Source organism: Macrotis lagotis, chromosome 6 (genome assembly GCF_037893015.1).
Source record: "Macrotis lagotis isolate mMagLag1 chromosome 6, bilby.v1.9.chrom.fasta, whole genome shotgun sequence".
Classification (NCBI taxonomy): Eukaryota; Metazoa; Chordata; class Mammalia; order Peramelemorphia; family Peramelidae; genus Macrotis; species Macrotis lagotis.
This window is the reverse complement of record NC_133663.1, coordinates 30778210-30804834: the sequence shown is the minus strand read 5'-3', so window position 1 is coordinate 30804834 and position 26625 is coordinate 30778210. Positions and strand designations below refer to the sequence as shown.

Sequence of the window (26625 nt, the reverse complement as noted above, 5' to 3'; positions counted from 1 at the left end):
TTCGCATTAGAAATAGAGACATATCTATTTTAAAACAAAGAGTTTCATTGTTACTAGTTGTTTAAGATTTTTAAAAAACACTAGTACAAAGAAACAGATTTTCATTCATTTGGAAAACCTAAAAATTTGAATATATGTGTGTGTGTGTGTGTGTGTATATATATATATATATATATATATAATCTCTTCACTTTCTCTGTGAACTCAAAAATCAAGAGAATGCCTCATCATTCTTCACAAAGACACGTCGCTCTCAGTTTAATTACAAAGCCCCATTGGGTGAGCACAGGGGAGTTCTCTGTGCTGGTCTCTACTCTTTCACAGTCTTAGAAGATTTCACAATTTGATGTTTTAATTCCTTGATCATCATCTCTAGTTTTTGCCTGGCTTCTCGCTCCTGTCTGAGTTCGTCCTGAAGCTCTTGTCTGTCCGCCTCGGCATGATCCAGTCTCTGGCGTAGTTCAGCCAACTGCACATTCAAAAAGATGTAATCCAACATTTGTATAAATACATTACTCTACATAATGATGAACCAAGAGTTTCTGCATTACTGAAATCATCTGATATTGAATGACATTATTTGGCTAATTGAAAACATGCTGAGTTGGGACATATGAACAAAGAGCAGTTGGCTCCACATGTACAGTATCATATGCTAAAAACAACTGGTCCAAAAATTTACTTAGGATGTGTCCAAAAAGGGCCATTTATCAGAGTCACTTTGGGTGGAGCATGCCTCGATTTTTAATTTGATATTTGAGAGGAGAATCAAAAGAATAGGACTCTGACAAACAGAACCAGGAGAAGAGGATGCACTTTAACATCTCAAAAGAATAATGATTAGAATCTAGCCGTACTGGAGAGACTCCACTGGTTTCACAGATTTTCCCATTAAGTACAATAGGTGACATATGTTGTATTCCAATTTTGGAGGGAAAGATAGAATAGATGGTGAGATCATGTTGACATTACTATAAGTCAATGTGGCTTTTAATTTATCAACTTTGTAATATGTAGTCTTTAGAATCTGGGTCCAGGGCTTGAGGAAACGATTATTTACACAGCTGAGACCAAGGAAAAAGTATTTAATGTATAGGGGTTCTCAGCCCAGCCCAGAACAGATAAAAAGTGGCAGGTTTTAGGGTCGAGTAACAAAACTCAATCTCAGAACAAGATTCCAGGTCTGGAACAGAGGGAAAGAGATAGTGGTGGTCAAGGAAGCAATTCTGCTATCATAGCAATAGGAAAAAAAAAATAACCACTGAGTAGAACCTCAAGGATGAAATAAAGTGAGAAGCGGCCAGTTACTTCTGGAGGGAGTTGGGGGCCTGGGCTTCAGTGCAAAGATCTCCAGGGAAAGCATGAGGGACCCAAATCTCTCTGGCTGGTGTGTGTGTGTGTGTGTGTGTGTGTGTGTGTGTGTGTGTGTGCGTGTGTGTATGTGTGTTACCCCAACTTCCTTTCTTTTCCCACTGGATTCCATGAGGCTCTCACAAGTCCACACTGAAATACTGATTTCAATATATGTAATACAATTTATGTCATCCGAAATTAAATATAAAATTCTTCTCTAGGAAAGCAGACAGGACAGAAAATATATGTATATATATGTAGCCATTCCTCTACACAATTATCTTTTTTATATTTTCTAGCCCAAGCTACAAGTATTCTCTCCCCTCCTCCCACTCCCCCCAATTTATTCTACACTCTAGTCCAACTCAACTATTACTTCCCCCCACATAGGCCACTTTCAGCTCATGGCTCCCCTTCCATTCTCTGCTATTTGTGACACATCCTTCAAGGCCCCACTCAAAGACTGCCGATTCTGGGGCGTCAAGTCTCCAGAGTCATGGCCAACAAAGGACAGGACCTTCTCCCCAGCTGATCCTCACCTGGGCAGCATACTCAGCCTCCTTGTCTTTCTCCAAGGTTGAGTCACAGGTACATTTTTGCTTCATCACTTGCTCTAGTTTCTTCTCCAAGTCCCTCTGTTCAATGTAGAATTCTTCCATCCTCTGAGCATGCTCAGTCTGTAGAGACTCCAGTTCTTTCTGGAGATTCTGCTGCTCTTCAGTGAGTTCCTTCATGGCTTTTGAACTGCTCAGCATTTCCACTTCCTACAAAGCAAATAGTTGAAAATACACTTTTATTTTACTTCTCTTAAATTCTCTTAAAATGTTCAACTCAGAAAAGAGAAACATTCAGCTGTTATTACTAGCAAGGATTCAATGGGCAAGATTATAGGAATATAGCTTTTTAAATGTTTATCATTCTGCAAAGAGCTTCAAATAATACATGAACCATCTGTGTCTGATTTACAATGGTTTCTAGGCAGAATTAACTTGACTTTTCATGCTAATAAAACAAATGGAACACAAAAAATAAAATTCTTTTCACTAAACGGACAATCATTCGAATAGTCTTACCATCTGAAGCTGCTGCTTTTTCTGTAAAATAGAATTCAATTTTTCTTGCTTTTTGACATAGGTTCTCATCACTTCCTCCATGATTTTCCCCTTGTCATCCTCACAACTGATATCCTTGATAATCGATGGCCATAGAGTTGGTATCTCTTGGCCCATTTCCACCTTGTTGGTTTCTTTGTCTGTACTACAAGCCTTGGGCTCCAATTTCCTTTTATTTGTAGAACTGGATGACATGGATGGATCTTTAAGGGGGGAAAAAATTAAGCAATGAAATATTTGAAAATTATCTTGCTTAAAATATGAATGGTAGAGTAAAAAATAAGGGTAATCTGCAGAATAAAATACAATTAAATGTAAGAGTTAAATAAGAGCATGTCCCTAATTATTTAAGTATTTTAAATACAAAAATCTGATTTTTTTTAAAAGGGGGGAATCTTTCAGGAAGAAAGATGTTATAAGGCAACATATTTTAGAAATTTTGATTAAAACGTGATTAAAAACTACTTAAGTCATCTTGAAAATTCCTTGATGATGACTGATAATGTGATTGTGCTCACCTAGACGGTTACCGAGTTCCTGACTGGATTTGAGATCCATCTTCTCTTGTTCCTCAAGGGAAAGTTCTGGGTAAGAGGCAACTTTTCGTGATTTGCTGCTGGAGTAGGATTTCTCAGGTTGCCCTGACAGAGCCTTACTTCCTTCTGCCATTTTGGCCCCTGCTTTTGTGACCTCTTTACATGGTGTCACAGCTGAAGTAAGAGACACATTTGGAGCAACCACTTTATCACACATGTACAGGTAGTAGCTGAGGAGACACAAGGAGAAAAAAAAGCATGTTTAATTTTTAAATCTACAAGTAAAATGAAACCGACAATATTCCATGTTTTTGTAAAAAACATCCATAATGACATAAGATAATGAAAAAAGAAAACAAATTCTCCAAAAAGCAATGAGAGCTTGCCCAAAATCAAGGTGAGGGAATAACATTATCCACCAAAGGAGCCCTTGTCACTGCATGAGGAACTTGCAGTCCCAATGCATCATTTCTGCACCCTTTTTTGTGAGAAAAAAGTAGGAATAATCATTCCCTTCAGCTTTTCCCTGAAGCCCCAGGGCTGAGCACAGAGAGGCCCCCACACTTGGGCGGCACTGAAGCAGACAAGGTTGTCCCAGGACAGAGCAGACACTTCTGGCTGAGAGGCAGACCTATTTTTATCCCCGGAGCTGCTCCAAGGCCACAGGGAATCCGTGTTCCGCTCCTGTGGGACTGCTGTCTGGTTCCACAACCTGTGCATGGAGACGGGCCAGGCTCCCGGCAAGCCTCCTGGGGTTCGACCTTCCTGGGGCTTCTGGCTACACCAGGAAGCTAAGTACAGAAGACCATGCACACCCTCAAGAGGCAAATCCAACTAGCCTTTAAACTGCTCCCACAAAATGATCTTCCCTAAATACTATAGTACTTACAATGCATTAGGCTTATAAAAAATTAAAGATTAATCTGTAGGAAGGGACATGTGATGGGCAAGCCCATGATAGCCACAAAGGAGCTGCAACGTGAGGCAAACCTAGGGCTCACAGGTAGAGCTCTGTACTCTGCCACCCTCCCAGTCTGGTGCCCAGGTCCTATTGCCCTGTGGAAGTGCTAGAGGGCATAGGTGTGCCACCAGGTAAAGAGACACAGAGTAAGGGAGGCCCTAGGCTGAGGAGATCACAGACCGTGGAGTTACAGCAGCAGCTAGTGAGGCTGAACACTGCCTCAATCTGCTTCATAGGCTAATTAATTAACAGGCTTATGGGATAAATTAATGAACATGAAAATACCAAATTATAATTACAAATGACTTATCAAATTAACAGCACTGAATTATAGAACAAAGGAACTTTGTCACTGTGACATTAAAGAGGCAGCCAGTTACCTTCCACCCCGTCCCTTGGATCCTTGGTACTCCGGTGAGCCCTCTTCCCTTAACTCTCCATTTCTTTTGATCATCTCTCTCTGACTCACCGGCCCTCCTCCTCCTCCTCCTCCTCCTCCGGCCTGGCTGAGGACCAGCAGGCTTAACCCAGCCCCCAGAGGCCTGCTTACAGTTCCATTCTCTCCTCAGGTCTCCAACCAAGCCCAGCTTTCTCCCCAAACTTCCTCTTCTGCCTTCACTCTGTTCCTGGTCACCCCACTTAGTCGGCTTCCTAAGTTCACAGACATCTTGCCTCCTCTCTTAATGCTCTTCTAAAGCCAGCTTTATATGATGCTGGACCCATCATCTGCAGAGATGTAGGCATTTCAGGCCCTACTCACAAGCCTCAATGGCTCCCTCTTGTCCACTGACTGCAGCACTGATGGTCTACTTGCCAAGATCTGGTAGCACCTTTTCTTGAAAGTCATCTCTCATACCACTTGCTTCCAGCAGTCTATGCTTTAGCTGAACTGAAGATGTTGCATACAGTGTATGCCTCTCTCTCCCTCCCTTTCTACACATTGTACCTCTGCTCCAATTGTCCTCTTAAGGCCACACTCAGACACTAGCTCCTCTAGCCAGATCGTGCTCCATGATACTCAATACCAGCAATGACCTTTCCTTCCTCCATTCAGATCTCACATACACATTGCTGGCCCCTCTATCTGACACATGCATTTATTATTTTTATATTAGCTATTTTCCTATTGATGGCTAAGCTTTATTAGAATAGATTGTCTTATCTAAACATCATATTCCCAGGAGGAGGGTAGAATGGGACTTTTACACATACAGCAGACATTTTTAAAATAGCTCATGAATTTAAGTTTGGGGCATCCAAGGTAGACTTAGTAAATACAAATTACTCAAGAGAAAACTGAGTAACATGAGAAAGTGAAGTTACAAAACTAGGATGTTCTTAGTGAAAAGATGACAAATTCTTGTGTAGATCTGAAGCCACTCACAAAGCTTCTATGTTTAGAGTAACCATTTAAAAGGCAATCTTAGAGGGAAGGCCATTCATCTACTTCTGAAGAAGTAAAAAAGCCCACACCAATGAAATCTCCTTCTAGGATTACAAACTCATTAGGACTCAACAGAAAACTAAAATACTTACTTCCATTCTCAAGTTTCCCTGGTCCTCTAGACAAATTTATCACAGAATTGTTATAACTTTACTAACAAGCACAAACCAAAATTTATGTTTCCCAAAAATGTCCTTTTTCAAAAAGATCAATGTTGGAGTTTTAAAGTCAATTTGCGAATAAATGAAGAAAGAAGTTAAATGAAAAGACAGTTGCTTACCTGGGATGGATGAAAGGAGGAGGCTGAGAGACAGAGTCCCCTTCCTGCTTTATAACTGGGTACCATGATGGCAATTCCAGCCCTGGGGGTGTATCTGCCTACAAAAGAGGGAAGGAAATATATACTATTATTCAATATTCATCTTCTAATATACCAGTTTTTCCTAAAAGTCTCATCATAAAATGAAAAATATTTGCAATGATGTCATTTCACCAAGCATTTAAATTCAACTATTCACAAGTTAGTAACAGAATATTTTTTCAGCTTACAGAACTCATGACTTATCCAACATGCATTTTTACAGTATGGACCAACCTCCCCCAACTTACAAAATTCCAATTCTCCTTTGTCCCTGCAGTTAACAGCAGCTAGAGTACTTCCCTACCAGATGGGAAGTGTGCAGTTCTAGCAAACTAACCAGTGTTCCATACTATTTAGACAGAGGCTTTTAAAAGCAAAACCATTTTGTCCTTTTGAAGTAACAGCGCCCACTAAAAGGGGCCATCCACTGGCAGAGAAATTCCTCCCTTTAACAGCTGGGACAGATAAATCAGTAAGATTTTATCCCTAAGCAGCACTCAAAGATGCTAGGAAGAGGGAAAGAAGAAGAGAAAAAAGAACTATCAATGCTTTTTTTCCTTTGTTTTAATTGATGCGGGGGGGGGGGGGGGATTCCCTTTACAAACAGCATATTTCTAAACCAGAGTAATTACTGTATCCTTAAGGGGAAAAAACCAGGAACAGATGATGGAGGGAGAGAAAATCAGCAAGGAGATAGGAAAGGCAAATTAGATGGGATAAGGGTGATGAAGATTAGGATAAGGTAGGACAAGGGAAGAGAGAGGAAAGTATCAGTGCATATCCTATTTACCAATTACAGGGCACCAAGAAGAATGTCTTACACTAGCCATGTCTGGTCATGCCTGGAGCAGACATATTGAATTCAAGAGATTAGAAATATGGGGCGGCTAGGTGGCATAGTGGATAAAGCACCAGCCCTGGAGTCAGGAGTACCTGGGTTCAAATCTGGTCTCAGACACTTAATAATTACCTAGCTGTGTGGCCTTGGGCAAGCCACTTAACCCCATTTGCCTTGAAAGAAAAAAAAATTAAAAAAAAGAGATTAGAAATAAAGCTTTTGCCTTGTATGATGCTAGCTATTTCTACTAACAGTATACATTAGGAAATTCTGCCATCTCATTTTCAAAACAAACTCTAGCTAAAGTACAAGGAATCACAGAGCAGAGGACCCAAAAGAAAGAAGCTTCTTCATTTTCATAAAATCCAAGAGTAATAGAACTAAAAAGGATATTAAGAGATTATCTGCTCCCTTGAGACCAAAACATGTTGAGTCCCTTCCTATGACTCTCCAGCAACTGAAATACCCCAGCTACCTCCCAGATGAAGCTGTAACACTCACAGTCCTAAGGTTTTTTGGTAGCCCACCCAAAACCCTCAGCTTTAACTTCAAATCTTTTTCTCTTGCTTTACTATACTTACTCACTTAGTCACCCTCAAATCCATTTGCTTCTGGGGTGAACAGCAGCAATAAAAACTTAGATTTCCTCTTAGGACCTACTATTTTTCTCCATTTAATCTTTTATGTTGCTCCCTTTCCAGTTTTCTTCAACAATATTTAAGTTGCTATGATCCAAAAAACTCTAAATGGCTGATATAATTCATGAAACAGATTTTTTAAATGCATTTTTAAAGGACTTAGAGATACTATTGATAGAACTTCTTTCTCTACCCAAGCCCCCGCCTCCAAGAAATTCTTCACCCAGCCTTTCTTATAATATGATCCCTGCACATCATGAGAGAATGTTGCAGGCTGGAATGTGGCCAGTTTCCTAGTGCTTTCCTTTCGCAACCTGCAGGTGGCCTAGGCAAGGACCTTATTGCCCATTTCAGAGCTCATGGCCAAAGTTGGAATTGCACTTGACCTCTTCAGCTTCCTCCCTCTCCTTCATCTCCTCCCCACACACACATCTCCCCTGCTCTATCAACACATGTCCTGGACTCCCCCTTTCCTGGAAGAGAGAAGCCATCTGCTGAAAGTTCTTCTGTCTTCATATTTCCAAACTCCTCCTCTCCCTCATCACCACCCTGGCCTTCACTCTTTTCTAAGAACAGGTGGTCCTTCTTGCCAAGACCAACCCTTTAACCAATGCTTTCAATCCTAGGCTCCCATCTCCTCCAAGAATGAACTTTATCAATCACTTCCACCCACCCAGCTCACTCCCCTCAGCTGCCACGATAGACACTACTCTCCCTGGAGTCTCCTCTTACCTGGATTTGAACATTTCGTCCCCTTTGCTGAGTCAAAATTAAATTTGTATTCCCACACCCTCCTCTACATTCTGACCTGGGGCTGTACTTTTCTCTCTAGATGCTCTCATTGCTTCTCATGCGTGAGAAGGATGTCTTTGTACAATATTCCCCTCACTACAATCAACATAATGTGCAGGTCATGCCATCATTTATTTAATGTCAAGGACATCACTAAGAGCCAAGAGATAGTGTCTTGTTCATGGAACAGCCAGGAGGCCAATGTCACAAGACTGAAAGGATCAGGGGTAAAGTATAAGAAGTCTGGAAAAGCCAAGAGGCTATAGAGGTTATAAAGGACTTGGAATACCCATAGCACATTGTGTTTTTGATCCCAGAGGCAACAGGGAGCAACTGGAATTTATTGAGAAGGGGAGTGATATGGTCAGACCTGTGGCTTTAGGAAAATTCCTTTGATGACTGAATGGAAGATGGATTGGAATGGGGAAAGGTTGGAGGCAGGCAGACTCCCCCAGGAGGCTGCTGAAATAATCTGGGTGGGAGGTGATGAAGGCATTCATCAAAGTGATGGCAGTGAAAGAGAAGAGAAGTGGGCAGATTCAAGAGATGCTGCAAAGGTGAAATCAATAGACCTTGGCAACTGTTTGGAGATGGATGGTAAGAGATAGGGAGGAATCAGGATGACTCCTAGGTTGTGTTTCTGAGGGTCTGGGAGGAGGGTGGTGTCCTTTACAAGAATAAGGAAGGATAATCCCAGATGAAAGAGATTTTCTGTCTTTCTCTGTTTCAAATGCACATAAAAATCATTTCATCTTAGTCTGTCATAAATTGTTTCTATGCAAGTAGTTTATAAAAATGTACTATAAGTTATTTCTATTTGCTTCAATGTTATCTTTCAACTCTTTACATATCAAATGACACTTCAAATTTTTCAAAACTATTTCCCCCTCAGCTGACTATGGCTTACTAAAGACTAGGGACAGATGATCACACACGGTATAATTTGGACTATATTTAAAAAAGGTTTTGCACAAATCTGCCATAGTAAAAATTAAAAGGGAAATTGGTAATTAGAAAAAAAATCAAATTTCTCTGATAAAGGTCTCATATCCACGATACATAAAGAGCTGATTCAAATTTATAAAACCAAGAGCCATTACTCAGTAGATAAATGATCAAAAGATACAAATAGGCTAGTTTTCAAAGGAGAATGACCAAGCTATCAACAACCATATCAAGTGAAAGAAAATGCTCTAAATCACAAATAATTAGAGAAAAGCAAATTAAAACAGCTTTTTGTTTCCACCTCCTTTGACCCTATCAAACTGACCAAGATGATAAAAGAGGAACATGACACATGTTGAAGGGACTGTAGGAAAACACTGATAATGGAACACAGTTGGTGACAAAAGTGAATTGGTCTAGCCATTCTGGAAAGCAATTTGGAACTATAATCCAAAAGTTACTAAAACACTTGTCCCCTATACCATGGATGGGCCTCCACTCCCAAAGAAATCAAGAGAGAGGGGAAAAGGACCAATATGTAGATCACAGGTCTGACCATGTCACTCGAAAATCCAATGGCCATTGTCATCTACAAGATCAAAACGTTCAAAGTGCTTCATACCCTGTCTCCCCTCCCCACCTGCTCTTCTGTCTAGTGACACACTAGCCTCCTTGAGGGTCTTTGAACAAGTTTCTACTTCTTCCAACTTGGGGCATCTTCCCTGGTTGCCTCCCCATGCCTGGAAGGCTTGCTCTTCTCATCTCACCTCCACCTCCTGGCTTCTTGGAAATCCCTCCTGAAATTCCATCTATTACAAGAAGTTTTTCCCAATCCCCCTTCATTCTAGTGCCTTCCGGTTGTTAATTATCTCCCGTTGATATTTATCATTTGGCCATTTGCATACTGTCTCTGCTGTTAGACTCTGAGGTCCTTAAGCATAGAGAATCTTTACCTTTCTATCCCCAGTAGGGAGCTAGCACATAGTAGGAACTTAACAAAAACTCCTTTTACCCCTTCAGCTCTGCCCCTTCCCTGAACCTTACAAAGTCTCTCCACAAGCTGCCCAGGGGCTGGCAATCAGCTTGTGTACAATTCTTCCTGCCTATCCACTATACCATGAAGCCCTTATATATAAATTGGTGGGTTTTCCCCTTAGAAATATGGCTCTAGATCAGGAATCTCAACTATGCCTTAAGCACAAAAAAAAAAACCAAATTTTTTTTGCCACAAATTTCTTTTGATATCTAAATATAGGAGACTCCTGTTTTGACTTAAGTAAATTCCAAGACCTCCAATTTGTTTTGCCACATTAGCAAGTGCTATTTTACTTGCATATTTCTTTACCTACTCAAGTGTATGAAAAAGATAGCTCACTACTAGGGACCTTAGAGAATATCTTCTTCCTACACCAACACCAGCATTAGATTTCTCCACTATCCACCCCTCTAAGCTATATCTTTCAAGTTTTGCTTCCTAAATAAACTAAAAAGGAATCCCTAGAATTACTGGTAAAAGATGGAAAAAATTAAAGAAAGCGACAATGATAATAACATGATTGGGGTTAATTCCCTAAGTTTGGCTACAGTAAACAATAAAACCCAACAATAAATTATCCTAACTGCATGTTAGGAGCAATTGAGGAAATGCATACTGAGCAATAACCCATTCACAAATGTAAAGCAGATTCTCTTATCCTTTCTTTACTTGTATTAACTGACAAATTAGGGCTTCAAAAAGGAACAAAGTGATTCTACTGCTCAGCATTAATAGGGCAGCTACAAAGCAGGAATAAAAATGAAATGAAATAAATTCAAGCAACAATTATCTGGCCCCTGGCCTTCAACAGCCAGTTGTATATTTCATCTATTTGGGCACAAAACTCACTGAGTTGTTTAACAAAGAAACAGATCAAGGTAGGGTCTCACAATTACCAATCCCAAACAGAAATGTCTTTTTCCCATGCACAAGCTAAATTTCAAACATCTCAACCCAATTTTTTTCAAATTTCTCTATATCATGAAACTATATAAAATTTCTTAAAATGGAAGGAAAGACTTGTTCAATTAGGATTTATCAGAAATGGCTGATTTAAAAAATCTATTTTGGGGCAGCTAGGTGGCACAGTGGATAGATAGAGCACCGGCCCTGGAGTCAGGAGGACCTGAGTTCAAATCTGACCTCAGACACTTAATAATTAGCTAGCTGTGTGGCCTTGGGCAAGCCACTTAACCCCATTGCCTTGCAAAAACCTAAAATAAAACAATAAAAAAAATCTATTTAAAGTTCTAAGTAATACATGAACTGATGCAAAGTGAAATGAGCAGCACCAGGAGAACACTGTGCACAGGAACAGTAGTACTGGATGACGATCAACTGTGAATGGCACTATTCTCAGCAATACAATAATCCAGGATGATCCCAAAGGACTCATAATGAAAAATCTATTCATATCCAGAGAAAGAACTGATGGAATCTGAAGGCAGATTGAAGCATACTATTTTTCTGTTTTTGTTGAATTTATGTTTTGCATAATTGCATATGTATAACCTATATCAAATTGTTTACCTCAGACAGAAGAGGGGAAGAAAGGAAGGAGAAAATTTGAAACTCAAAATTTTCCTTAAAATTGTTTTCACATGTAATTGGGGGAAAAATTAAATACTAATTTTTAAAGTCCTAATCAAGAAGTGTTTCTTTCCAAATGTTTATCTCCTCTTTTGATTTAACATGCAGTCTTGATCAAAACTCCTTTAAGAAGTGAATCTTCTAATAAAAATTCAGAGTACCATGATCATGTAACAATCTGTATTAATCTCTCAGATGAAAATAATGCAAATTACTTTTGGGAAGAAAAATTAAACTAGCACATTCCTTCACTCTGCATAAAGGAGCACACTTATTTAAATATTTGTTGATAATTACTAAGTTTAGAACCTTAAAATTTTAAAATATTAAGACTTTCACCCACTTCCAGTTTCAGACACAAATATTAAAACTTGTACTAAAATTTAAATGTTTCGAAATTCTTAGTCATTATGCTCAAAAATTAAATAAATATGAAAAGTTTACTATATAAATAAATATTTTGTTCTTAACTTAGGGTCTATAAATTTGGTTTTTAAAAATGTACATTATTGTAATTTGTATTGTGTGTCAAAAAACAGAGTAAACTCTCAAAGGGGTTCTAGGGTGCATTAGACTGCCAAAAAGGGCCAGCAGGGAAAAAAAAGGTAAACTTGTGCTGCAGTCCAATTATTCTGTCATCACACATATAACCCAATTTATTTTTCACCAGTTTAAAATCATGTTCTTTCAAATAAATTCCAGAGACATACTAAATAAAACAGGAAACACTTCCTAATCACAAGGCTGGGATCAGCATGGGCTGTCCCAACAATCACAAATGCAGATCATAGCCTCTGCCAGCCTCAGCGGAGTCCTCAAGGATTACTGTAGCTAAAAAACGTTGTTGATTTGGTAGCCAACATTAAAGAGCTGCCAGTCTACACCAGTTCTGAAATGGAAGGCTTTCCAGACTGGTAAGCCATGGTACTCCACTCCCATGCCACAATGGGACCATGAACTTCAGGAGTGTTAGTATGTTAACAAAGACCTATCCAGAATCACAACTCATTGAAGACTTGTCTTGATATTTTTTAACACCAGAAATTAGGAAAATTAGTGCAACAGTAGATAAATGTCAGAAAAATAGGATTTATTATCAAAATCACACAAGATAACACTCAGGGGTATAATTAAAACCTCAACTGCCAAGTCCACAAGACTCACAACCATTAAGAATGGATAGGGGCAACCAGGTGGCACAGTGGATAGAGCACCGGCCCTAGAGTCACAAGTGCCTGAGTTCAAATCAGGCCTCAGACACTTAATAATTCCCTAGCTGTGTGATCTTGGGCAAACCACTTAACCCCATTTGCCTTGGAAAATAAAAAATAAAAAAAAGAGTGGCTACATAGATAGTATGGACAGCATACTTCCAACTTTATCCAAAATGTTCAGCAGACTAGTTTCACAAATAAATGTAGCTATTTAATGAATTATCTATCGAGATCACTCACACATGTGAAATCTGCAGTCTTAATGGTCAACATGTTACATGAAGAAAATCTCACTCCACTCTTGATGTGATATTGGTTGGTAATGAGTCTATGCAAGCCAGAACACGCTGACCCACACAGTTAATTAATGCAACTTCAGGCCCAGAGTGAACATACCAGTTCAACAATTCTTCCTATGTATAGTAGCAAGACATCCAAGCACTTACTTCAAGGTAATTTCAATCGGATACAAGAGGTGCATTATTAGACAGCTAGCCCTAAAAAAATCATTCAGATAAAACTAAACACCTTAGTGTATTAGATTTCATCCATCCCTCACCATGTTAAAAATGAGCAATTCAACAACTAAAATAAAGAAGTGTTACAAGGTGGCAAGCAACTAGAAAACATACCACATGAACTTTGTGTACATGATTTTTAAAAAGAACTCAGCTTCCATGCCCCCCCCCTCTCCTGAGAAGAGTGATGATCTTAAGATGAAGAATAAAACACACATTGTAGGGCATGGTTCATGTGTGGGTCTGTCGTGCTTGACTGTGCTCATTAGTTACAAAGATCATGCCTTTTCTTTTCTATTATTTTACTTGGAATGATGGAAACATGGCAGGGTAGTGACAATACTGCTTTTTTAAAAAAAAGAGTGGGTCCATGAAGTTATTTTTGGAAATGCAAAGACAACAGATGCTTAAAAGGAGATACAGACAAGTAGGCTGACTTAGAAAGTAATAGATTTTAAGTGTTTCATATAAAAAGCAAACCGAGGGGTAGCTAGGTGGCACAGGAGGACCTGAGTCCTCCTTGGAATCAGAAGGACCTTAGACACTTAGACATTTCATAATTGCCTAGCTGTGAGACCCTGGGCAAGTCACTTAACCCAAATGCCTTGCAAAAACAAACACAAAAACAAAAAAAGCAAGCTGAACATAAAACATTCATGTTTCTCACTCTTTATGCTCTCCTTTGTGTATAGAAAATTCTTTTTTGGGGGGGTTGTTAAATCAGAATAATTTTTTATATATAAATAAAATGAAGAGCTTAAGTTAAAGGGTTTCTGATAACAGCATTTTTTGAAAACAAAAATTAAATTTTAAAAAGCTCAGCTTTGTTCACAATCACATGCCAATCATTAGTTTTAACATATTTAATTAAAAAAAATAACAAGTGACAAATGTGATCCAAGCCCTTCTGTTACCTTATTATGAGGTCTGAAACAAATTAAAATGATGTTAATAATTCTATTTAGCTTTAAACTACTGGTGCTCATAGCTTGTCATCTAACTGAACAAACCTTCTGTAGGTTAGAAAGACAGAAGCAAAAAGTGTTATAATAAATGTGCAATTCTTAGTTTAAATTGTCTACAAGAAATAAAGTACAAAACAGCCAATTAATAATATTCTTATATATCAAAATTCTTAAAAGGAAATCTACTGCAACTTTTTTTCCTTTTTTAAAAGACTCTAAGCCAGGTTTGGGGCGCCTTTTTTTCCTGCAAGGGCTATTTGGATATTTAAATATATTATTCAAGGGTCATACAAAGTCATCAACTTAAAAATTAGCCTGCTCTTCATTCACCTCTAAAAAGTTCTTAAATTTATTGAACTTCAAGTCTTGATTGTGGTTGCCATGGCAACACCAGACCAAATGATTTCATCAGAGGCCCACTGGCCCCACAGTTCTGTGATCTCACTGACATGTGGTTGAAGAAATCCTCTCCACCCATGCAGGTGAGTCCCAGACAGTCAGCTGCCTAAAATCACATTGAGAAGTTAAGTGACTTGTCTGAGACACATAGCCAGGACGTGTCTGGAATGGGACTTGAACCCAGATCTTTCTGGCGTATGATCAGCTGTTAGTCAGCACTTCCTCCAATGCACAGATGCGGGGAAACCTTTCTTCTCTGAGCTAGTTTGGTACTGATACATAAAAGGGACTGGATTGCTTCTCAGTGATGGTGACAAGCTTTGACTTGGGTCTCCTCCAAGAAGCCTCTTCAGATTTTCCCCTTGGTTCATTCTATCCTTTGCCCCATTCCTCCCAACTTCCTCCTGTATTTAGCTCTACATAGATGGCAACCCCCATAAGAATGAGAGCTCCCCGATGTCTGAAAGGTGCTGCCTTCCTAGTACCTAGGGCTGTCTTCCCACTGTAGATGACAATGAAACTAAATTCACAATCTCAATGAAAAAATATATTTTTCCCAGAGATAATATTATAGCTCATATAAAAAGGAAAGATTGACAAGGAAAGAAGAAAAATATGTACTCAAAATAACCATACTTCATTAGGTTACAGACTGAAGATAACTTATTACACATTATCAGCCACCAAATGATGTACATTTATAACTTTACAAAGTCACGATTGAGGAGCAGTACATACCACTCAGACTTTCCACATAACAGAAGGTTTTTAGATAGAGCATTTATTTTAAGATAAATCAATGCATTTTAGAGATGCCATAAATACTTCTCTCTCTTTTGAATTCCATCAATCTCAGTAATCACAGCAGGGACATTACAGGATTTTAAGGCTGGAAAGGACAGTAGATTCCACTCCCTTTGTCTTACAAATGAAAAAATGAAAGTCCAGAATAGTTATGCCTCACTCAGAAGCAAAAAAATCTCAGAGTTGGATGGACCTTTAGACTGAATCTGAAGAAAAGGAGTTCACTCTCCTCTAAATTAAACTAGGAACAAGCAGGAGAGCTAAGATCTATGCTCTCTGGCCTTCTGACCCCAAATCAAAGGCACACTTTTTTCCCTGTGGAAGAACGAACTCTGTGTCTCCTCCTCCTTCAGAAAGAGACACAAACAAAATATCAGAAGGTAAACAAAGGTAGGAGGGAGATGATAGGAACAAAATTAGTATGACACCTCAAGGATCATTAAGAAATAGTGAGTATTCTTCAGGTCACTGAGAATCCAAGGATGTTACTTCCAGCTTTATACCTCCACCTCCCTCCAAGTGGGTATGGCACTTTCCCTGTAGATAATGTGCAGACTCGCAAAAATGTGGAAACAGTAGCTTGAACTCTCAACTACAAAGAAGGACTTCCAAAAGTCAGCCCAGTGGGACCTCCAGTGGCCCAAACTCAGCAGGTGCTTATCCCCAATCCACCTCTTGTCTACTAGCACTTTCCTATGCATACAAATATATTTATGATTCCTTTTCTTCACTGATAATAATGATGATCATTATGGGCAATGGAGTTAAAAGTTCTGGGTGCAAGTCACCTCTCTGATAGCTACTAGGCACCCACTGGTCTTAATCTACATTTCCTCATATGGAAATGAGGTTATTTAAGTGGGAGAAAATATCTGGGGAGAGACAGTTATATTAAAAAAAAGCTTCAATAATTTTTAAAAAACAGATAAATGCCTAATTTACCTGCTTTGCAGAAAATTTTAACTGTCAGATGAAATGTATCTAAAAGTACATTATAAACTAAAATTTGCAATATAAACTTGTCAGATGTTCTTCTGATAATGAAGGCTCAAGCTTCCACCTCAGAAAATATTTTGCATGAAATTTGCATGTTGGTGATTTAATGCCAAAAGGAAAAATTTTTATCAAAATATAATTCTAAAACTGAAGGCAGGGTTAGATGGCTTTGTATTCCCCTCTGGTGCAAACAATAAAGATTTGATTGATATATAAGCTAAAAGCTAAAAGAAAAAGCTTCCATTAAGATTTTTTTCACTGCTTTTAACATTCTGAGGCAAAAGTGTTATTCTGTTGCTATTCAATCTATACCTATAGAATAATGTTCTGAATACAGATTAAATGTCGGCATAAGCTATTTTTGATCCTTAAATGGAGTTCATCACAATTCATTAACATTTTACTTAGAAATGATTTTAAGTCCCTGACCCATAAACTCTCTAGTTTATAAAAGACTGTAATGGAACTAAAATTACCCAAATTCTTTATAATTCTTCTAGTTTTTCCAGATGCATAACTAATAAATAATGCACACAGAGCTACAAAGTACTGCTCACTTGGTTACACACACACACACACACACACACAGGAATGCCTTATTTCTAAGATTTCTTAGGGTGGTGGCACCCTTCCCTAAAGATCTGCCCCCCAGCAGTTCATGCAAATGGCAGAGTAGAAGCAGGGACAGGTCAGCCTGAAAGCAAAGGGACAATCAGCCCTGATCTTGCACTGTTAAGATGTTAGGTAGACTGAAATCTAATTTACCTGAAACAAGTTCAAATCCTGAGTTCAATAGTCAACCCTTTTAGCCAGCAAGTTCCAAGTCCCCAAAGTATCCATAGAAAATGGCCACAGTTTCTAGTTCTTACACACACTTGCCATCCCCAGCTTGTTGGCATCCATTCAGTGAAAGCACTTAAGGCCTGAACTGTTACTATGTATACAAAGAGAAGGCACCCTGCTACATCTGAACCTCTTCGGCTTCCTTCCACTCTTGTAAACTCTTGTGTAGCCATCCAACATGTTGAAGAAATTGGGGAAATCCTAAATTACATTTTTGTAAGAGCTTTCATAGTCACTTGGTTATCTCATTCCACCGCAAAGACTCCATTTAAAAATCTAAAAACATTTTCCCGGGGCGGCTAGGTGGCGCAGTGGATAGAGCACCAGCCTAGGAGTCAGGAGTACCCGAGTTCAAATCCTACCTCAGACACTTAATAATTACCTAGCTGTGTGGCCTTGGGCAAGTCACTTAACCCCATTGCCTTGAAAAAATAATCTAAAAAAAAAAATTTTCCCACAAGTCCCTCATGTGGACCCTGAGACTCTTCTCGTTGAATGTCACCTATTTCACATACCATCTATTTACAGGACACCTCATCCCCAATTAACCCCAATTCAGTCAAATTAAAATAGCAATAATTACTACAAGTGATACCACAAAGAAAACTTGAGATTAGTTAATGAGAACAAGAAGACTAGTTAAAATACATTTTAGTGTAGCACTGCATTAAGCTACCCAGAAAACTCATTTGTACTAACTGGCAAATCTGTGAGAAAAGCCTATCTATTCCACTGGCAAGGTTGTTATGTGTACTGACAAATCTGTCAGAAAAGCCTATCTACTCCAATGGCAAGGCTGTTACTTTACACCGAAAAAGGTCAAGAGTTTCAAGAAGGGAAATGGGTATAGATTCTGGACTATCTATCTTCTGGAGGGGAAATGACTGTTGATAAAGAAAATGCAAAGCAAAGATTAATTGTGTAAACAACATTTTTTTTAAAAGTTAGATATTAGAAAATGTTACAAAATAAGAAAATTAATCCTCATTTGACACCCTTTGCGAGTTTTTCCCAAAACTTCACTAATCCTGTAGGGGGGGGGCAAAATAAATAAATTTATGAAAAATCAAAATTATTAGGAAATGTCCCTTAATATCAACATTATAAAATCTAGGTTTAATGTGCTTATTTATGACTCTTTTCTCAGATGAGAGGCAAACTCCACTTCAACCTCGGATTGATTAAGGAATTAGTACTAACTCATTTACCATATAATTTTAAAAGGGCAATAGCAAGATATGCCCTTTCCATTTGAGCATGTGCTACAAGTAACCAGTGATCAGTTCTAATCAAATCCTTATAGGGCTGAGGAGGGGTAGAGGGGTTGGTCAGGGAAAGAGACTTTAATTTACAGGAAGCAACAGAGGGAAAAAAATACATTACACAGATCTCACAGCAAATAATTTTTCATTGACAGACTTAGAAATATGCTTTCAGGTACTTAGAGGTAGCAGAGAAATAATAAAAATATTCCCAAAGTCCAGGATTTTACTCCCTACAATCATTCATCTTCATTGTATGCACTTCCTGGTATTTCTCATTTGACTGAAAAATATTTAGAAAAATCAACAATTTTTCCAAGTAAATGAAAGAGTAATAGAAATAAGGGTGCCATTTTGCTTCTTCCTCATCAAGATGACTTCAGTTCCATGAGGCAAGGAGCAGCAGTCTATTAATTTTAAAGCTTTTTTAAAAAATAATTCTAGAGAATAAAGCAGCTAAATAATGCAAATTAAAGTAACAATTGTTTTGGCTTCCAAAATAAATCTTATTTTATCTATATGATAGCTATTAATACATGAAAGACACTGTTAAAACATGTAAGCCAAAAGGGTTGGGGTTTTTTGGGTGGCACTGTATGTGTGTGTGTATGTATGTGTGTGTGTGTGTGTGTGTGTGTGTGAGAGAGAGAGAGAGAGAGAGAGAGAGAGAGAGAGAGAGAGAACAGTTCCTCATTAGCTCACTGTAAGATGTCTATATAGTCCAGGTTTATATATGTGTTAATAGGTTTAGGGGTATAGGAAAGTCCCAAATGAGGAAATTCCTTCCACAAGTACCTTCTCTACAACTTGCAAAGTATCTCAGAGCACTAAAAGACTTAAACTGATTAACTAGGCCACTAGGTGTCAGAGGCAGAACCTGAACTCAAGTCTCCCTAGCTTCTGGCCATATCTCTATACATGTTTATAAACAGCTTTAAAATGAACAAGATTTAGATAGATTCACTTGAAAGTCTAGCACAGTTGTTTTTTTAATTTGTTTTTATCTAAGATTTTCTATTATTATAACTTGTTTCCTAAAACTTGTTTAAATCACAACAGGTTACTGAAGTTGAAAATACAAGCACAAGTTCAAGGGCAGAGAGGTCAGACAGAGACACAGGGCTGGGGTCTAGGGACCAGACTGAGGTCAGATTCTAACTCTGACACTGAGCTGCTGAATGACCCCTGGGCAACTCCCCCATCTCTCAAGTTTCAAATTTCCTCATCTGAGAGGAGCTCGCCACCAAGGGTTACGATCAGGCTCCAATGAGGTCAGGGATTTAAAGGGTCTTGCAAACTCTCAAGTTTCTTAAAAGGAACTAGTAAAAAGGAATTTAACTGGACTTCTCCAGGGTGCACAAGATTCAAAATTTACTACCATGTAAGTCTACATATATGCTCTTTATAATATAGACTGAATATAGTTTTAACCTTAATAAAACCAAGAGGACATTCCCATTAGTTTTGGACCAAGTGTATACAAGGAAATATATTTTCCAGTCCCCTTGGTTCTAACATTTTGTATCCTATAGACCTTTAATAGAAGCACCACAAGCTCCAAGGCAGAACCGAGATGTCACCAGAAAGATCAATCTTTATCCCCATCCCATTTGTTTAAAATTGTGGCTAAGATGTCATATTTCAGCAGGAAGTAAAGCAAAATTGTGTTTAAATCTGAAAATTTGAAGACATGAGGTGATGACTGCTAAAAAAAAAAAAATCTGAACCTACCATGCAGAAATACAGCACTGACTCCAGCTTCTGGAGTAGCAGGAAACAAGCAGTCATTAAGCACCTACTACCCTCCTTGAGCTAAGCAATGGGAGCCGGGTAGGAACCAAGACAAACCTACCTGATTTAAACAGTCCACAAGGGCAGACACAAATTTTCTCTTTCATTTTCTATCACCAGAACTGAGATCGCATAATTCTCATTTCTTTAAAGGGCAATATTCTCATATTCAGGGCAAGAAATCAAAATTCTATTCCTAGCTAGGCTCCTTACCCATAGTATATTTACATGCCCTGTGACCTTCAAAGTAATCATTTAATCTGGGTTTCATTTTCTTCTTCTTCTTCTTCTTCTGGAAAAAAGGAACACCCAGAGAGGTTTAAAAGAATTAAGACCTAAATAGCTACTATTATGATTATGACTGTGAGACGAAACAGGATTTAGTGCTTTTCAATTTCAATAAATTTGCTCATCTAAAAAACATACTAAGAGACTCCAAAAGAGTTATATATAAATTAAGAAAGGGTTGGATTCCAAAAAAAAGAGTTAGCTACAAATTAAGGAGTTGGGGGGGGGGGGTTAGGGGGAAATAGCCTTGTTTAAAAGGTACAGGGTTGAACTAGAAAATGCCCCTTATCAATAACATTATCACAGGGCAATATTGATTTATCTAAATTTATCCCATTCTAAATTTTTTTTATTCTTTTCTCCTATTTAATGATAGTCTTCTTTAAAAAAGAAATAAGTTACTCTGAAATGTTAAGATTATTCTGATACCAGAACCACAAGTCCCTCAGACAAATATTTTTCCTATATCACATTCCAGAGACCATAAAATCTGAATAGTCCAGCAGGGAAATGATGCCAAAAATCATTGGTGTGTCACTCAAAAACGCCAACTGGGGCAAACCACAAGATGTCTCTGTGGCTCACTTATCCCATTTGCCAAAAGGAGCTAATGCTTTAAAGTAAATGATCATGAATCATAGAAATAGCACAGTTAGCTTCCATTTATCTACATGAAGCAATGGGTCCATTTGTAACCACTCCACCGTTTCTTAAGATGCACTCACAGTTACATTTCTAAGATCTACCAAACCCAGACCAAAAAGGAGGCTTAATTTTGAAATAATCCATGCACTTCTGGGAAAAATACATATGGCGCAATTGGGCTCCTTCTCCAAGGCTAGCATGAAAGCACTTACTTTGGACTGAGCTCTCTTTCCACTCCGAATGCTAAATTTCTCCTTCATTTCCTCTAAAAGGCTGTTGAGCTTCTTCTCCTCGGGCGTCCCTAGGTATTTTTGGTTTACGTGGAGATAGCAAGGCCACTTGGCTGATTCAAAGCCCCAGTGGCAGGTCCTCTTGTCTGGTGATCTGTGAGAATGCATCACAAATGTCTGGGGCGCAAACATTCCACAGCATTCCAGACACTGTATACACGGCGCATCAGGCTGAACATAAAACTGGGGCGCAAACAAGCCCTGGCACTTCCCCAAGCAGTCGTGCTCCACTTCAAAGGCCCTGCCAGTTTCTTGTAACTGGGCCAAGGAGCTTTTTGCAGGAAGCACGCTGCCATTTTGCGGGCAGGTCCGAGGACGGAGCAAAGCATTACACAGTCTCTGAGCATCAGTGAGGGTGATGAGCCCGCAGGATGGGGCGTTGAAGGGGAGGATTCCCAAGACCTTCAGGATGTGAAGCTGCTCTGAGGTGCACCGGGAACAGTATATGTACAAGTCATCGCACACTGTATTTATCTGCTGGAGTGAAAAATCCCGGAGGACAGAGTTTAAGACTTGAGGCAAACACAGTCTCTTTTCTCCACCAACCTGGAAGCAAGAAATGGATTCCCCCTCCAGGATGGTCTGAGTAAGTTCTGTGGAACTATCTGGAGGAATGAGCAATGGCCCCGGGAGGATCTGAGGCGACGGAAGAGGCAAGAAGACGGTGGGTGACATGCTTTCCTGGGAATAGCGAGCCGAAAAAGCCGCAGGCCCACCCAGGGAGCTCTGACTACTCAAGTGGAATTGTGCCAGCGTGTGCTTTAAACTAGGGTTTATGTGTAAAGGTTCAGACCCTGAATTACAGCTTAATTTGGCCTTTTCCCCATCTGTCTCCATCGGAGTGTCACCGTAGTCGTCCGTGTTCTCCTTCTTTACAGTTGGCAAAGTATTGATCAGCACTTTCCCACTGACGTGCATTTCCGTCATCATTTTTTTCATTGGAGGGCTGCCCTCATCTCTTAGCCCATTCCGTTTTTTATTGGAGCCCTGAACCAAAGGGAAGCTAGTTTGGAGAGTTTCCATGGCTGACCTGATAAGTTTTAAATAATTAAGGATGAAATTCGCATCTTAGTTTGGTGGCTCCTCTGGAAGAAAAGAAGAAAATGTTTAAAGTCAGTTGATCACAGTCACATCATCTCTTTTTTAAAAGAAAGCTTTGATTTACCAAAAGATTTTACACCTTCATTAGTCCCTTCAATAAAAAAATAGAGAGTCGATGATAAAAGTATTTAATCTGTTTGCCTCAGATTTCTTCTGCATTCTTCAGGTACATTTATTTCTTTTTAAATTTAAGTCATTAATTATCTCAATACTGAGCACGCCATTCTTCTAAAGTACAATATCGGAGATGTCTGCATCTCCTGCCAGGGCATATGACCATATTTAAGAGAATTAAACCCATGTTGAAACATTTTTACCACAGAGAAGACAAATTTACAATTTACCTGAGGACACTGGAAAAAGTCCTGGCTTCCTCCAAGACAAGTCTATATTAGCAGACCAAGGAAAAGCTCTCTATGAGGGCCCTGTATGTGATGGCAGTAAAGATAACCTCTGTCTGTCTCCAGCTAGATTTCTGCAACCAAAAATAACAGCACTAAAGAAGAATCTGCCGGATTTGCTTCTTGGGCAACAATCCTTTCATTCTCCTTTCAGTTAATCTGCCAAAAAAAAAAAAAAAAAAAAGGAAAAATTATATTAGAATGTGCTCCAGGGACCAAAGTTTCCATTTGAAAATAGTTTCTCAATGTTGAGGCAAGTTCATTTACAGGGTGACATTTTTTATGCTTTATTTAAATCAGTTACTCGGATGGCCATGTCTTTCCTTGGCAGACCCACAATTTAAACATAAAGGCAGCTTACAAAGTGTCTTTGGAGCCACGGGAGGCAGAGAGAGGAATTGTGGGCAGCAAGCAGAGGGGCTAAGTCCCCACGTACAGAACTACACAATGGCTGCACTCGAATCAAGTCACCCAAAGCTAATCACTGGGGAGCCTCTCCAACTGCCGGGAGGAGCAGAATCATTACTTACTGCATTCCCCGGTATCACCGAAAAGAATTCAGTCCCAGTGTGTACAGGAAGGGGGGGAGTGTTCAAGTCAGCACTCCCTGTCTGGGGGAAGTAGTGGCGGCCTAAGCCGGGGCGCACGGGTGGCTTTTTGGCATTCCTTGCCCCGTCTAGCTGTCTCATTTTTTGGAGCATTATGAAATCAAGGGATCGTTAAGAAACAGAAACACACACACACACACACACACACAGACACACACACAGACACACACACAGACACACACACAGACACACACAGACACACACATATGTGGATCCCAAAGGTGACAAGATCCGCCCGGGACGCTGCCTCCCATCCTGTGACCCTCCAACCTTGAACACAAAGCTGCGGGGGCCGCGCTCACAAAGAATGCGTTAAGGGAAGGAAGGGGCGCGGGGAGAAATTCGGAAGAAATGGAAGAAGCTGGGGTGGGGTGGGTGGGGAGGAGGCGCCGGGCGCCGCTCCGGGCTCCCTCCGGGCTCCCTCCGTGTCCGCCAGGGGAGGGAGCGGGGAGCCCGAGGGCGCACCTGGGGGACGGGGATTCCCCAAACCCCGAAAGTCCTCTAGCCCCAAAGGAGGGAAGGGGGGCGGCACGGGGCGGGCGGGGTGGGGGTGGGGCGGGCGGCGCTCCCCTCCCCCCTCCCTGGGACATCCCCAGCGCTCCCCCTGCCAGGCGCCCCCTGCCAGCTGCCCCCCCTGCCAGCCGCCCCCATGCCAGCCTCCCCCCATGCCAGCCTCCCCCCTGCCAGCCGCCCCCCCCGCCAGCCGCCCCCCCTGCCAGCCGCCCCCCCCCGCCAGCCGCCCCCCCGCCAGCCGCCCCCCCCGCCAGCCGCCCCGGGGAGACGAGTCTAGACTCCGCCGGGCGGAGGGGGGGGCCGAGGAGGAAGAGGGGTGCTGCGGGGGCCCCGGCTGGAAATCCCCGGCCTTTCCCCCCACCCCCGCCGGCGGGCCAGCCCCGACCCCTGGGGGCGCGGGGGCGCCCCGGCCCAGGCCCCCGGGACTGAAAGAGGGGTGCGGGGGGGGCGGGCGCGGGGCGGGGAGGGGAGGCGGGGGAGGGGCGCGGGGGTCTCCTCGGCCACCCCCACCCCCCATCCAAGCTCCCCCCACCCGCGGGCAGGGAGGGGGCACCAGAGGGGAGCAGCTATGGGGAGGGGGCAGGGGGGCGGGGGGGGGACAGAAGCCCCCGGCCCGGCCCGGCCGCCGAGGTGCGGGTGGGCTCCCCGCGCCCCGCCGAGGTCAAGTGCAGCGGCCCCCCCGCCCCGCGCCCCCGGGCCCCGCCGTACCCGCGCCCCCGCCGCCGCCCCCCGCCCCCGGCCCCCGCGTACCTGCGCCCCCGCCCCGCGCCGCCGCCGCCGCCGCCGCCGCCGCTCCGAGGCTCCCCCGGGCTCCGGCGCCGCCGCTCCCCGCCCCCCATGGCTACACACGGCCCCTCTGACGTCACCGCCGGCCCGCCCACGTCACTGCGGAGACACAGCTTCCCGCAGCCGCCGCCGTCTCCGGCCGCCCGGGGGGAGGGGCGGGGGAGGGGCGCCGGCCGGCTATTGTGGCCGAGGCCCCGCCCCCGGGCGCCCCGCCCCGCCCCCGTCTGGCCCGCCCACAGCGCGTCTGCGGCGCGGCCCGAGCAGACAGCGCGGCCCCGCCCGCCGGGGGGAGGGGGAGGGGGAGGGGCGCCCGGGGCGCCGGCCAGACCGCGGGGCGCCCGGGAGCAGACGGCGCCTCCCCTCCCCCGCCCGGCTCCTGCCCCGCCGCCCCCCCAGGCTCCTGGCCTGGGCTGACCCGGGGCCCTCCCCGCGGGGGACGCCCCAAAGGCCCCGCAGAAGCCGTGAGGGGGCAGCTTGGCTTTGTGCCCCGGCCCCGCGGGCCCGGACCCCGGTTCCCCCCAGGACCCCCCGGGGGACCTCTCACCCGTGGGGCAGGACCCGCCCGAGGCCCCCAGCGAGGCCGGGTGAGGGCAGACTTGAACTCGGGCCCCGGCCCCGGGGCCCCGTGCTGGCGGGGCCGGCAGCCGCGCCCATCGCCCACACCCGGCCCCCGAGGTGGCCCCCGCCGGGGCGGACCCTCCGACTGGGCCCCGGGGCGGCGGGTCTGGAAACGGGAGGAGGAAAAAGTCCGCAAAAAGCCTTCTTCTGAGGAGGCCCCGGGCCCGGAGCCCCAGGGAGAGCGCGGCCCGGAGGTCCAGGGCCCGGAGGTCCAGGGCCCGGAGGTCCAGGGCCCGGAGGTCCAGGGCCCGGAGGTCCAGGGCCCGGAGGTCCAGGGCCCGGAGGTCCAGGGCCCGGAGGTCCAGGGCCCGGAGGTCCAGGGCCCGGAGGTCCAGGGCCCGGAGGTCCAGGGCCCGGAGGTCCAGGGCCCGGAGGTCCAGGGCCCGGAGGTCCAGGGCCCGGAGGTCCAGGGCCCGGAGGTCCAGGGCCCGGAGGTCCAGGGGAGAGCGCGGCCCGGAGGCCCAGGGCCCGAATTCCAGTCCCGCCTCCGTGACCTCCCGGCCATGCCGCCCCCCGAGCTGACGGGCAGCGCCCCAGAGATAATCACGCTGACCCCGAATCAGTGGCAGCTACGAAATAACTAGAGACGGGCCGCGAATTGGGTCCGGAGCGGACACCCACTGGTTGTGGGACCCTGGACAAGTCACCAACCCCGTCTGCCTCAGTTTCTTCATGTGGAAACAGTTGGGGGAAAAAATTAGCAAATTATTCCAGGACCTCTGCCAAGAAAACCCCACATGGGGTCTTGAAAAGTCAGACTCAATGGAGAACCAACAGATGCATTTCACATTTTCTCTCTTATTTGGGGGAGGTGGGGAGAGCAGATGAAGAATCATGTTGCAAGTCAAATGAAGGCTTACTTTAAAAAAAAAAAAGCCAAAATCACTTCTCAAAATGTTCAGTAGCCTTGCTGGGCCACCTCAGCCTGAAAAGCAAGAATTGAAACTGTCCCCACCCAGCACTAAAGTCCCCAGTAG

The 26625-nt window shown here is 42.8% G+C and overlaps 1 protein-coding gene across 2 annotated transcripts; it reads right to left on the bottom strand.

Moving 5' to 3' along the window:
* Window positions 1-230: 230 nt before the first annotated feature.
* Window positions 231-25036, bottom strand: SKIL (SKI like proto-oncogene). Of its 2 annotated transcripts, none has more exons than XM_074190913.1 (8): window positions 24995-25036; window positions 23067-23282; window positions 21544-22706; window positions 5687-5784; window positions 2984-3231; window positions 2427-2668; window positions 1893-2117; window positions 231-469 (listed from the first exon to the last, which is right to left on the bottom strand). In XM_074190913.1, the coding sequence occupies exons 3-8, from the start codon at window positions 22642-22644 to the stop codon at window positions 311-313; spliced, it is 2073 nt and encodes a 690-aa protein (XP_074047014.1). In that variant the 5' UTR covers window positions 22645-22706; window positions 23067-23282; window positions 24995-25036; the 3' UTR covers window positions 231-310. The 2 variants fall into 2 exon arrangements, with proteins under 2 accessions (XP_074047014.1, XP_074047013.1); XM_074190912.1 differs by lacking the exon at window positions 24995-25036 and adding an exon at window positions 23654-24075.
* Between the last annotated feature and the right edge of the window lie 1589 nt (window positions 25037-26625).